Below are 14,084 nucleotides of genomic sequence, written 5' to 3' on the forward strand. Positions count from 1 at the left end.
CAAACTTGTCACGAATTCACAAAGTCTTGCTTGACTGAGACTTACTATACAAGGTGCTCTTCCCTAAAATGTGAGATCTGTATGTCCTCTGTATTCCTGATTAAAAGTAACATTTATCTCTTAGGACAACTGAAACCTACTCGTTTATTTCTGTGATTCCAAAAGGACGCAAAAAACACATCAACCTTTCCCTTCTTGCCCCCGTTACACTGAGTTCTCTTTCTGGTCTCATTACCGAACCACCAGGCAGGAGACACACAGTTTGGAGGGACCAATGCAATCATCATGGCAGAATGCTCCGCAGCCCTTGCACATGATCATGGCTTTCAATCGGCAGTAACATTTTGAAGGCGTGTCCTCTATGCTGTTCTCTTCAGGAAAAGCCTGGACAGGAATGGTCTGGCCATGGCTGCTGGGATTCATTGCTTGGCTAGCAGGGATGGTAGTGACAGTCACTGAAAAGGACATGACATCACCGACGTTGCTAGGTACCTGGCCACAGTCAGGCATCCCTGGAACAGCAGAGTTATGGTCCATGTCAGATGAGGTGGAAACATTGATCATGCCTCTGTAGCTTGGCCCGATCTGTGTGGGGCTTCCGTACAGCTTTGGGGTTTGCAGAGGTGGAAGGACCAGAGGCTGATGGGTGGGACTGTCTGCAGATAGAGGAAGAGCAGAATTGAAAAGCTCAGGGCTGCTACGCATTGTCTTACCTCTCACTGCATGAGCCATCTGCTTCTTTGCTGCCTGGATAAAATCTCTGGCTAGGGTCTTTTCATCAAATGTTTGGCCTCTACTGAATAGGTAATTCTCCTTGCTTAAAGAGGTCTGCTCATGCACTGGTATGTCTGCCTTCATATTCTTTTTAGCTAAACATTCATTGGTGGGTAGGGTTTCTCTACTGTGGTGTACTGAACTTATTTCGCACTTGCCAGAACTCTGGGAAGCCTGAGGCTCCTCCTTTATCATGATAGAGTCTTGCTCATCACCAGTACTTTCTTCATCAGATTCTTCTTTGCCACTGCTACTATCTCCTGTTGCATTTTTACAGTCTCCATACCCCACTTTCAAGGCCTCTGTGGGGCTACTCAGACAAAATCGGTCTTCAGAGTTTATAGAATGGGTCCTCCTAAAGCTCTCTGAACCCCGGCCATAGGTGGAAATGTTAAGTAAGTAGTGACCTGCCATTGCAGGCTTGGATGTCCTTCTGCCAGCAAAACCCAGCATGAATCTCTGACTTGTAGAGATGTCTTCTAACTGGAAACCTGAGTGAGTTAAGTTGAACTGGGAGGGCTGCACAAATGAGGGAACATTCTGCCTCCGAACCCTCTGGATGAGAGTTTGAAGGATCTGATCTTGGGTTGCTTCACTTAGTCCTTCCTGGTACTGGTGTGTGTCAATGCTAGGGTCCCTCAGATCCTTACCTGAAAACAGCTGAAGAGGTCTTGGAACCTGGGGGAGATGCTTACTTTGCAAGGCTTTACCGAGCTGCTGTACCACGGGATGGGGCTGCCGCTCGTTAACTTCCTCTGTGATGCTGTTTCCTGTGACGTGGGTGCCTGAGAGTGTGCCTGCCCCCTTCTCCTCTTTTGTAGTCAGTGGAACAGTTTTCATTTCAACTTTGGTGAGAGGTTTAGGCAGAATTTGCTCCATGGGAACATCTTTGCCCTGGAGCAGTTGAGTCACCAAAGGATTATTAGCTGGGATACTAGAGCTTGGCCTTGAAATGGGTCCATTCATATTTGAAGAAGCTCCTGGAGGAGTTTTAAGGCTAGAAGCTGCTGGCAAAGTGCTTGAGAATGGAGCTGATCCAGTAGGTACTGTAGTTACACTGACTTGGGGTACAGACTGTTTTTCTAAAGTGGCTGTTGTTAATAAAGATGTTAAAGGGGAGGAAGTCATATCCACTGAAGCACTAGCACTTGTCTCTGCTGAGGCTGAAGGGTTTGGTGTATTTTTACCAGAACCTGCTTTGGGCTCAACTGTGCCATCAGCTACAAAATGAACGGGTGAGGCACCTGAGATTAGAGCAGCATCAGTTGGAGTAGAAGGTGCTTTCTCCTGCTTGCAATTATCGGGCCCTTGTATGTGGCTAAGAGAGGCCACTGTGGCTGTTGCCCTGTTGGGATTCAGTTTTTCACTATTCAATTTCCCTAAAGTTGGGGGCGCATTAGTGTGGGCTGGTGATGGGACATTTGTGCATGTTCCAGCGATGGCAGATGTTGGAGGCACTGAGGAGGTTTGCTGTAGTTGTGCTCCAGAAACACTAGGAGGCTGTGCCTGGCATGGGGTCTTGGTCTCAGATTTGGGCTGAGTCTCTGGACCACAGGGTAAAAGCTCTCTCGTACCTCCCCTGCCTCCAGTTCCTGCCAGTTCCAGTGTGGAGCCCTTTCCAGTTTCACGGACTCTGTCTGAGTCTGGACTCCCTCCTCCAGCAGTTTTTCCTTCACCACCGTCTCCTGGACCTTGTCCACCCCCGGGACCAGGTCCTGGAATGGTCCCTCCAACTGAGGCGGCTGCAGCGGCGGCGGCTGCAGCAGCCGCTGCTGCCCTCTGTGCTTTGACCAGCTGGGCTTTTGCTTTGATGTCTGCAAGGGTTCTGGCTCCTGTTCTGTTAGGACTAGTGATGGAGATTGGAAAACGAGCCCTGGGAGAGACCTGCGATGCAGGAAATGGCATGGGGGAGATTCTGGAGACCGGGATCTGAAAGAAGTAGGAGGGAAAACAGGAGTTAATGTTCATTTAAGACAATAACAAAATTTCATTAGCACTTAACGTTTTCAGAGTAGGGTGAACACTAAAACACCTGTAACAGAAGCGGGAGGCCTATGGCCAAGAGACCCAACTGTGGAGACAGCAAAGCAAGTGTATTTCTTGGGTCCTTCCATTTCCTCCTTTCACACAACTACACCCACCCCAAATCCCCATACCTCTTTTCTCAACCTAACTCTCTCCTAATGTCACTTCATCTCACAATTGCTTGTTATTTCAGATACGGATCTTTCCATGGTATCTGCATTTTAAAATGTGTATGAGAAAGAGAAAAACAGGAAAATGTAGAATATTGTTGCTGTCTTTTATTCTTAGCTTAACTACCAGGGCTCAGGCGGAAATTCTTGTTCTCTGCTGTCCTAAACATGGATATACAGTCAAGAATTTAGGATACATTATCTCAAATTACAGAGGCTTACAGGCAATGCTGGAAGATAGTACATGATCTACAGATACAGACACACCCCACTGCTCACCTACAAGAGTATATATATATTTTTATTTACCACAGTCATTCTCTTCACCCACTGCACTATATCTACGTGCAAAGTTTTTGAAATGCATGTATCTGCTTGAGTCCTAAACTTTACATACTAGAACCCCTAGGGGAAAAATAACTTCTAAAACGTTTCTTGTAAAAACAATCAAGTTTGTGAGACTGTCATGAAGCATCAGGTTTGAAACCTCACTTTCATATCAAAATGTATCTGAAAGGAATCTGATTCCAGTACAAAATAACTGAGAATTATTGATGTTAATTAGAATGCATCAGGATCCAAACCCTTCTAGTAGGTACAGCTAGAAATGATTATTACTGATGTTCTAGGGCATTTAATTAAAAAAAATAATAATAATTAGGGCCTCAGTGGTGGCTCAAGGGGTTAAGACGCGACCTATGAAGCTATCCGCAGCCACTGCAGCACAAGTTCAATCCCCAGCCAGGGAAATACCCACATGGTGCGGTATCTCTCCTGGCTTGCCCACTGCTCCCTTCAGCAGTGTATTTCAGTCAATCTGCCTGTTCTGTTCCCCACTCTGTCTCTGGTGAATCCTCTCAGCCTCCACACCTCTGGCCTGTACCCCAGTTCTTGTATGCATAAATAAATAAATCTTTAAAATAGTAATAATTAAGCCACTAAAGCTCCAAGAAAATGCACACCATCTTTCTGGAACTCCTTAAGAATAATAAAGTCAGGGGCCTCCCTGGCGACGCAGCGGTTGAGCGCTGGGTTGTGAGGCTGCCCTCAGCCTCTGCAGTGCCAGTTCGATCCCCGGCCACCGGTGAGGGTCCCACAAAAAAAAAAGAATAATAAAGTCAGGCCTCCCTGGTGGCACAAGGGGTTAAGCACCGCACTATGAAGCAATCTGCAGCCTCTGTAGCACTAGTTCAATCCCCGGCTGGCCAGGGAGCAACCCACATGGCGAAGTGGACCTCTCCTGATTCGCCTGTTGCTCCCCTCAGCACTATACTTCAGTAAATCTGCCTGTTCTGTTCCCTGCTATGTCTCTGGTGAATCCTTTCACCCCTGCATCTCTGGCCTGTACCCCAGCTCTTGTATGCATAAATGAATAATAAAGTCACTGAAGCATTTTCATTATTTGTGACACCCATTTTTCAAAAGGTCAGCAGTCCTGAAAAGTAAATTCTCTTTCATTCAGAAGTTAGATCTGGGATTTCCTAACAGTTATCATGGAAACCACATCACATATCAGTTGAATGTATTCGTATTTTATATCCATTACACACAGAATTTTAGAAGCTACACAGAATAAGAAAAAAAGAAACTGCTGTCTTCTGATAATATCATCTAGAAGAGAGTACTTGGGGAGAGGTTGGGGGTGGAGAAAAGAAAGATAAACTAGAAAGTGAAACACAAAAAAGTAAAAGCACAGTTGTTTTTGGGTAATTGGTATATACAGGGGCCAAACAAACCAACATCAGAGTAAATAAGTAATAACAACCACAATAAATGACATCTATCACAATGGCTGAAAATCTTTAATAACATGTTGAAATTAAATAATGAATTTAAAGATATATAAAAGGTCTTAATACTTAAATTAAAAATGTTTCATTTATTTATGCAAACAACCCTAGCTCTTTATATGGAATGAGATGTCATACTCATATAACACAAAACCACTCAAGAGTTGTCTAAGCACTGATAACAATTTAACTCACTGAGCAGCACTAACCTAGTATTGTAAAGGAATTATTTTCTTTAAAAATATATACTGAGGGCCTCCCTGGTGGCGCAAGCGGTTAAGACGCAACCTATGAAGCTGTCCGCAGCCTTTACAGCACGAGTTCGATTCCCCAGCCTGCCAGGGAGCAACCTACATGGTGCAGCAGATCTCTCCTGACTCACCCGCTGCTCCCCTCAGCAGTGTACCTTGGTCAATCTGCCTGTTCCGTTCCCCACTCTGTCTCTAGGGAATCCTCTCACATCCCCACACTTCTGGCCTGTACCCCAGCTCTTGTATGCATAAATAAATAAAATCTTTAAAAAAAAATTATACTAAGTGGAAAAAACATAACATGTTGAGTTTTCTTTCACCTCTCTCTATGCAGACACACATATATGCTCACATATATTACAGACTACATAACACATGTACATAATTTTTATACATGCATGTATAAATTTATAATAAAATTTAACTTTTGTCTAATTTTTTTAAAAAAAAGGTTTTGTTCCATTATAAATTACTTTAAGCCTTTTTTTTTTTTTTTTTTTTTTTAAGAAAATGGGATTGAGATAGGGTCTAAGGTAAAAGAGCTACTTACAGCAATTTCTGGTACAAAGTTTTTTGGAGGGACAAGGAAGAATAATAAAGTATAAGAAAAGGTAAAGAAGTTGAATAATATTAACCTGGTTGGGCATCCCTGGTGGCCTAGCAGTTAAGTCTCAGCACTATCCCTGCTAAGGCCTGAGTTCAATCTCCAGCCAGGGAGCTAACCCACATATGGCACAGCAGACCTCGCCCGTCTTTCCCCCTACTTCCCTTAGCAATGTATTTCAGTAAATCTGCCTGTTCTGCTCCCCACTCTATCTCTGGTGAATCCTCTCACTGCCCCCCCCCCCGCCACCTCTGAGCTGTACCCCAGCTCTTGCATGCATAAATAAATAAATCTTTTTTAAAAAATTAAGATATTATTAGTACTAAGAAGCAAAATAAGAGAAGTCACATGAAGCAAGAAATGGGTCAGTTTCTAATATCTGAATGTTACTAGGGATATTTCCTGATACAACTAACTTTGGTTCATCCAAGTTAAATATATAAGGGGGGAAGTAAATTTCTATTTTGCTTATTTTTCAGTTATATCCTAATTACGAACAAATAATCTCCAGTGTCCATGCTCATAAGACACAAATAGTATTACTACCAAAAAAAAAATTAATGTATATTAAATGAATATTCCACAGCTTAAAAATTATTAAGCACAAGTCCAAGTATAAATAAACCTTTAGATTAGAAGAAAAAAAAAAAAACATTTTGGAAGGATAAACTGCTGCCATTCGCAGCAATATGGATGGAGCCAGAAGGGATTTTGCTCAGTGAAATATGCCAAAAAGAAAAATATTGGATGGTTTCACTTACAGGAGGAATGTAGAGGAACCAATAAAGGATCAGGGTAAAAAAGTAACTATAATAAAGTAAAAATCAAAATCAACAGGCAACTACAGATCAGAGACATTCTGTAGGGAGGAGGGAGAAGGATCAGGATGGGTGGGAAGAGCACAAGGGCAATGGGATGGTGCATGGGAGAGGTGGTGGGAATTTCATGGGGAAATCATACATTGTACAAATATGAAGAATGATGTAATAAATATATAAAAAATAATTAAAAAACATGTTTTGGTTTTAAAGGTTCTCTACTGATTAGATGCACTCTTTAATACTAAGATAAAGACACTGCTATAGGAATTTCAAAGATTTGATACGTAGCAAATATAAAGCTAAAATGGAAATTAATGACATATTCTAAGCAGTAGAGCTTAGCAAGGATAATTAATTTATTAGAGACCTTCAAGTAACCAGTAGTGAATCAGGATAACCACACACATTTCCTTTAGAAGGATGGATCTAGTTCCAGACTCACAGAACATCAAATCAGTTAAGGCACTAAGGAAAGGGCCATGGTACACTTACGCATCATGGCTCTTGGTACAAAGGTATGATCTCTGGAACCAATAGTTTCTTCAAGCTTATTGTCATATTCTTATTTTGTCACATAAGAGAATCATTTTTCCATAACTGTCTCAAGATATAGGTTAACATAGGGGGTGATAGAGGTGCTTTACATTATATATCCAAGTACCTTATGTATTCAAAACCAGTAAGATATATAGGAATATAGTTCTGAATGCCTGTGCATTGGTAATTTTATTCAAGATCACAGTTATAAGCATACCAAACATAAAACCGCTTCTGCATTAAGGAACATAAATTACAACTGAAATTTAATAGATATGACCAAAAACTTAGTGTGGAGACCAACTCTCTTTTTCAGTTCTTCCCACTTTCTTACCTTGAGGGGTGGTACTTTTCGCACCTGGACTCTGTCCCCTCTGCTGAGAAAGGGCTGTGGTGAGACTTGAAATGGCTGCTGGTGCTGGCGATTCTCAGTGACACGTGGTCTCTTCTCCCAGCTCGGAGGGACCTCCTCTTGGGTGAGAGATTTTCTCTTGAGGCTTTCTGGGCTGTGATCAACCAGAAGTGATGGAGGCTCTTTCACAGTAGTCTCCTGCTGACCTGTTCCTAATGTGGGCTGGATTGGTTTTTCCACACTAGGGCTCTTGGGTTTGATGGGGGATGTAACTGAAGCGGCTTCTTGGTTTTCATTTTTATTACAATTAGAAGCTTTAGTGAGATGATTCTCTTTCTCAGACTCCTGTTCAGCAGAAACAGCTGGCTTCTGCTCCAAGAGATCCTCTTCCTTTGGGCACTTGATGGGAAGAAGCTCATCCGTACGGCCAGCTGCAGAAAGCAGAGGCTCCGTGGATTTGGAGAAGTTTGGCTGCACCTTATCCTGGCTTTCGTGCTCTTCTTTTCTGATTGGTGACACCATTTGTACTACTTCATCTTTAGACTCTAACTGGGGAATGACTGGGTCTATATTGACAGGTGAGGCCTCTAAAAGCACAGATTTTGGTGGCTCAGCTGGGCTTTTCTTTACTTTGGGATCACTGGGTGAAGCCGTCAACTTCTTTGAATCCTCAAGGCTCAAGCCAGAACTAAAAAAGAAGAAGAGAGAAATAATCTAGTTGAAAAATAATCTAATTGAAATAATCTAGTAGAAATAATCTAGTTGGCCCCTGTTGTGGAAGGCATTATGAGCGAGTACTCATGTGACTAGCGTTGCTACCACACTGTTTCCTCAGTTGAGCACTGGGGTTAATTAATAGTGTTGCTATGATGATTAGCTACAGTAATATACATAAAGTCCTTAGAATAGCACCTAGCACATTAGTAAAGCTCAAAAAAGTTAATTTTTATTACTTGCTAAAGAGGTTACTTGCTAGAGGCATGCACCACAACCACCCACAAGGAAAGTAAAAGAAGGCTAGACCCAGGCATCCTGGGACTATGGGTTTGAACTACAATCAACTCTGCTCTGCAATACCTGTAGAAAGACTAGCCCAACAAATCTAAGAAAGCCTGAGAATGTAGTAGGAGAGGTGGCTGTCAATGTTCCTCATAGGCTGAGAATTGTAACTGAGCTTTTAGAAAAAAATGTTAAAATTCTGAGCTCAGATGCCTCTGGAGCTAGCCTGGGAGTATAGGCCAACTGGGTCTTCCATAGAGTGGCCGGCTAACAGCTAGGCTACTCTGTACACTCACTGGACAGCCTTCTTTGCTGACTTCAATTAGAACTGCATCTCTGAGTTGTAAAAACTAAGGAAAAAAACTGGACAGTAATCAAAAATAGTCCTTCTAAAAATGCTGGCAGAAAGTACTAACTGAAAGCAGAGCCAAGAAAAGCTGTAATGGGGCCTCCCTGGTGGTGCAGGGGTTAAGGCTCAGCGCTATCAAGCTAACACCAGCACTGTGGCATGAGTTGAATCCCCAGCCAGGGAACTAACTCTCATGGTGCAGCAGACCTCTCCTGTCTCACCCACTGGTCTCCTCAGCAGTGTATTTCAGTAGATTCACCCATTCTGCTCCCCACTCTGTCGCTGGTGAATTCTCTCACCCCACACACCTCTGGCCTACACCCCAGTTCTTGTATGCATAAATAAATAAAATATTTTTTAAAAATCATTAAGCTGCAGAGAATAAAACAACACTCAAACAAGTCTTAAAAAAAGCTGTAATGGGGCCTCCCCTGGTGGCACAGGCGGTTGAGCACAGTACTGTGAAGCTGTCTGCAGCCTCTGCAGTGTGAGTTTGATTCCAGCTGGCTGGCGAGAATCCCACATGGCGCGGCAGACCTCTCCTGTCTCGACCGCTGCTCCCCTCAGCACTGTATTTCAGTCAATCTGCCTGTTCTGTTCCCCGCTCTGTCTCTGGGGAATCCCCTCATCCTCCCACACATCTGGCCTTACCCTGGTTCTTGTATGCGTGAATAAATAAATCTTTAAAAAAAAAAAAAAGAGCTGTAATGATCTCTCTACCTAGTAAAAAGGGGACGAACAAATTTTTATGGAATCATAAATACCTATAATATAGTCTCAATGCAGACATCATTTCTATAAAAGAACTCAAACCTCATTATTTCCATATTCATTGAATGTAGAAAAATCAATGAATGAGGCTCAATCTCAACAGGACCCACTTCTGAAATGACCACAAAGGGGATCAATGAATAATATTTGGAGACAGGGAAATAAGCCCAGAGTTCTCAAGTTGCAGTTACAGAGTCAATCTCTGTAAGGGCTCTAATTAGGTATGTACAAGGAATACAAACAAGTAAGACTCTGGCTGTTCAAGTGATACAGCTCCACTGCCATCTATTTAAATTAACCCATGAAGATTTCATTTGGACCTTTTTGTTAGGAAAAAAAATTATTTAGATTATTATCTGTTGAGAATAGGGTTTGTATCTTGATTAGTTATGTACATCTCCCATTCGGCTTCTAAGACAAGAGGTTAAATCATTTTGGGCATAATATTACATATTATAGGATTCTTAGGATTCCTTAGTGATTCTGGGGAGTTATCATATTGTAGGATAATTAACTACTATAAAAAATGTTAAAAACTTCAATATTCTTATTCTCTTACAAAGTTACTAGAAAAGCCAATTTATTCAAAGAAAGGGAATCTAATTCAAGATAATAAAATACTTTTGTTTTTAATTAAATGCAAAGTTGTGATCTGCTTTTTATTAAAAATGTAAAAATATTCTTTAACATTTACAACACTATAAATCATGAAGACACAGGATCACATCCTTCAGATGTATGTTACACATCATACCCACCAGCAAGACAACCACAGTCCACTGTATTCCCTCCCTACCCCACAAAGAAACCCTCCTGCCACCTACAATGGCAGTGAGTGAACTGGATTACAAGTAATCCAATTCTGTGAACCTGAGACTCATAAATAGAAAAAAAAACTTCTTGAAAAAGAATTGGTTACAAAAAAAAGTAAATAAAAAACTAGATTTTCTAGAAAGGTGATGAGACAAAGCACCACATGACATAGACAAAAAAATTAACATTTGGTTTTGCAAACTGGATTGACATTACCTCTGGCCATAGTAGCTTTCAAAGAATTGTTCTTTCCATGGCTCCACTTTCTTCTCCTTTTCAATCTCTTGTCGAATTCTCACCTGCATCTCAGGTGTAAACTCACCTGTAAAGTCCACCCCCCCGAAATATTTAATAGAAAAATAGTGCTTGAAAGTTTTACCTATTTTTAAATCACGAAAGACTCAGATGGAAGAAAGAACATTATCATGTGAAAGTAACACAAATTCCCAAAATTCCTCACTGTAGGGGAGTACCTAAGCGCCATGAGGTGAAATAAGAATATTTGCACACTACTCTACTTAATTTTCAGTCTTCAGCTGAGATCAACCATTTCTTTGGATTTTCCTTGTGCACCATCCTCCTGCTCACAAACATATTCCCCACAGATTTCTTTCACCACTATCCTTGAATTTGTGAATTTCTTTCCACTAGAAAAACAGGCACATGCTTTCACTGAATAATGTCACTTGACATTTTATTATTTTAAACTTGTTTGTCTTTGGCAACTTGTATTTTAGGTCTTTTATCTCTATATACATAATAAACATCTGTGGCCCTGCTTAAGGGGATATGGAATTCCAGGAAAAAAGTAGAAAGTTTTTCTGGAGTTGTCAGTTTTCTAATTGTTCAAAAATTATACCATTTCTAGAGTGTCAAAAAAAAGATACCTGACATGCCAATGACACAGCTGCTATGAATATGTCATTTATTTGCAAATACAGGTTTCCCCTGCTATTCCAAAGTAGTGTTTATATTTGGTAAGAATGGTTAGGTTATTTTTTGGGTCTGAGACCACTATTGCAACTAATTTAATATAGAAAAAAAATGAAGCTTTCCCAGAACCTCTCCCAAAAAAACCTACCAAATCACACCAAACAGGAATGTTCTGCATTCAGATAGCATGGGAAACCTGTACTACCAACACCTCAATCCTTCCCCTCGATGAGCAAAGAACTTGAATGTACTTGGATAGGCCATCTTCAAACTTATGGCTCAGAAAAGCAGCTCCCTTTTATACTCTAATACCCATGACATCAAGGAATAAGAGGTAGAAAAGGCAGAATCTGAAGTTTAAGTCTTCCTGGAGGTAAGAAGAGATAAAAGGAAAGTGTTAGGGGACAGTGAACATCACAGTCCTGGACACAAGGAAAAGAAGGATCTGGTTGTCAGAATCTAACCCAGAACTTCTGCTCTTCTGTTGAATTTATTGTGTGACCACACAAAGAAGGAAAAAAGTATTGAACTCTGTTCACCTGAGTACAGTGCTCAAAGATTCTGCTGCCCATAAAAGATGATCAAATAGCTGTAAACAACAGCAGCAATGGCTCACATGCACAAAAGAAATATCCCTGATAATAATCAGGATGTTACTGTTACTAGTACCTACTTGCCAAAAATGTGCAGGTTAGGGGCATAAATCCCTTACAAAATTATTATTATTTTTTAAAGAATTATTTATTTATACAAGCACTGGGTACAGTCAGAAGCACGGAAGGGTGAGAGAATTCACCAGAGCCAGAGCCAGAGCCGGGAGCAGAGCAGGCAGAAGGACCGAAGTACACTGCTGAGGGGAGCAGCAGGCGGCAGGAGAGGTCTGCGCGCCATGTGGGACCCTCCTCTGGTGGCCGGGGAGCAGCCGGGAATGAACCAGCTTTGCAAAGGCTGCGGGCAGCTTCGCAACCCAGCGCTCAACCGCTGCGCCACCAGGGAGGCCCCACAAAATTATTTTTTTATTCTAAATTACTTTTAAAGAAGTCAACAATTTCAATGAACAATGGAGGTATAAAATAGCTAGTCAATTAACTCTCATTGTCTGAGATCTAACAGCATTCTTAACTCCCTTCTTATACATTAAAGCTTCTTATACTTCTTTAAGCTATTTCTTGGCATAAGTTCAAATGACTTTTCAAGTATTTTTTATATTTACATACTGAAAGACACATGCAACAATTGAAATAAAAATAATACAGCCAGTGGTTTTAATTATGGCTACATATTAGAGTAACTTGGAAGAACTTAATTATCATGAACAATGTGGGTTAAGAATTGCAAACGGTGTCTAATGCAATATCCTACGTTGGTGCAATCAATCACTTTTTTACACTTTATCATTTATACACAGTAAATATGTTAGATCAGAATCACATGAGGCATACATGATAAACCAGTAGCCAGAGTCAGGAATTCCTGGTCATATCTATATTTATTAAAATGCTCTGCCTGCCACTAGACTATACACCTCAAGTGGGTAGATTTTATATGTGAATCCTTTTTCAATAAAGTGGTTTTTAAAAAAAGTTCTTAGTGATTCTTTCTACTTTATCATTGAGGTTGGGCAGTAATAAAGAGATTATCTCAATACTTACCAAATCATGTTTCATAGCAGCACAAAATAACTATTAATTCTATACTCTGCTTATTATGGGACTTATTAACATTTCAATTCCTAGGCATTAACCTGGAATTACTCAGGTGACTTTAAGCCCTTAACAAAATATATTCTGGATTCCATGTGGAGCCAAACCTTGTTACACAAGACCAAATAAAGACTAAGCATATGCAATATGCCATCACTGTGAGTCCTGGGAAACACGTTAGGTGGAAGACTTACCTTCTGACAGTCTTTCTTTCCAGCCTTGGGCTGCCGAAGTGAAGAACTCATTGTTAAGGGCTGAGCCATTTAACTTCATCAGACCATCTGGACCAACCTGAGTCAAAGAAAAAGCCAAGGGAAGCTTACAAAGAAAGTTAAATGTATCACTTGGAAATTGAGTTGACCTTCATTTTAGAAAATAATTTGTGTACATTTAATTTTATAGAAACATAACAATGTATCTTACTGCTTATTATAAAACTGCTATTTGACAGTGTAGTATATCATTTCTTCTAGAAAAACCCTTTCCAATTTATTTTCTCCCGTTTCTTCAAATTCCCTTCCCGACTGATTAATTACACTCTAAGAATCAATAACAGTAGCTACTTATTATTTCACTGCATGACTGTATATCAACTCACCATTTCCTAATCATACACATGTACCTGGTTCCAATGTTTCCCACAATCAATAAAGCTGCAGTACTGCCAGGTACTATTACTTCTATGGGAAAGGTTATGAAGCAAATAAATATTTGTAATAGACAATGTTAGATTATTTTCTAAAAAGACTAAAGCAATTCATTTCTACTAGAAATCTATAAACAACTTTCTCCTGAAAACAACAGATTTTTGCTCATTTAATGGCCTTGAAATGATAAAAACACAAAAAAGTGGAAGAGGAAGAGCACAGCGTATATTTATTAAGACTATATAACAACATAGCATTTCAAACTATGAGAAAAAGGAGCGCTTACATACACATATATACATACATGCATATAAATGTAGCGCTGGAACAACTGGTTATCCAGTAGAAAATAAAGCTGAACCCCATTTTCAGAGTAATACAGGTAATTTCTAGATGGATTAAAATGTTAAGTTTTAGGTCAAAGAACAATTTTTTGAAGAAAAACTGAGTAACCTATCTGGATCAACATTATTTTCCACTGGCCCTGGAGTAGAAATTAGCACACTTTTTCTGTTAAGGGATAGAATGGAAGTATTTTAGACTTC

At 40.5% G+C, this 14,084-nt stretch overlaps 1 protein-coding gene across 3 annotated transcripts in view; it reads right to left on the reverse strand.

Annotated features, from left to right (window-relative positions):
* Positions 1 to 231: 231 nt before the first annotated feature.
* The window catches only part of ASXL2 (ASXL transcriptional regulator 2), a gene marked incomplete at both ends in the record, with an annotated part of 82,503 nt that continues 68,650 nt past the window's right edge, over positions 232 to 14,084 (reverse strand). For all 3 annotated transcript variants that reach the window (XM_084236047.1, XM_084236048.1, XM_084236049.1), the window contains 4 exons: positions 232 to 2,703; positions 7,307 to 8,012; positions 10,473 to 10,578; positions 13,087 to 13,183. In XM_084236047.1, the coding sequence (XP_084092173.1) occupies positions 232 to 2,703; positions 7,307 to 8,012; positions 10,473 to 10,578; positions 13,087 to 13,183 (3,381 nt within the window). The remainder of the gene's footprint in view (positions 2,704 to 7,306; positions 8,013 to 10,472; positions 10,579 to 13,086; positions 13,184 to 14,084) is intronic.

The sequence above is a fragment of the Talpa europaea genome (genome assembly GCF_964194135.1).
Source record: "Talpa europaea genome assembly, chromosome: 6".
Lineage (NCBI taxonomy): Eukaryota > Metazoa > Chordata > Mammalia > Eulipotyphla > Talpidae > Talpa > Talpa europaea.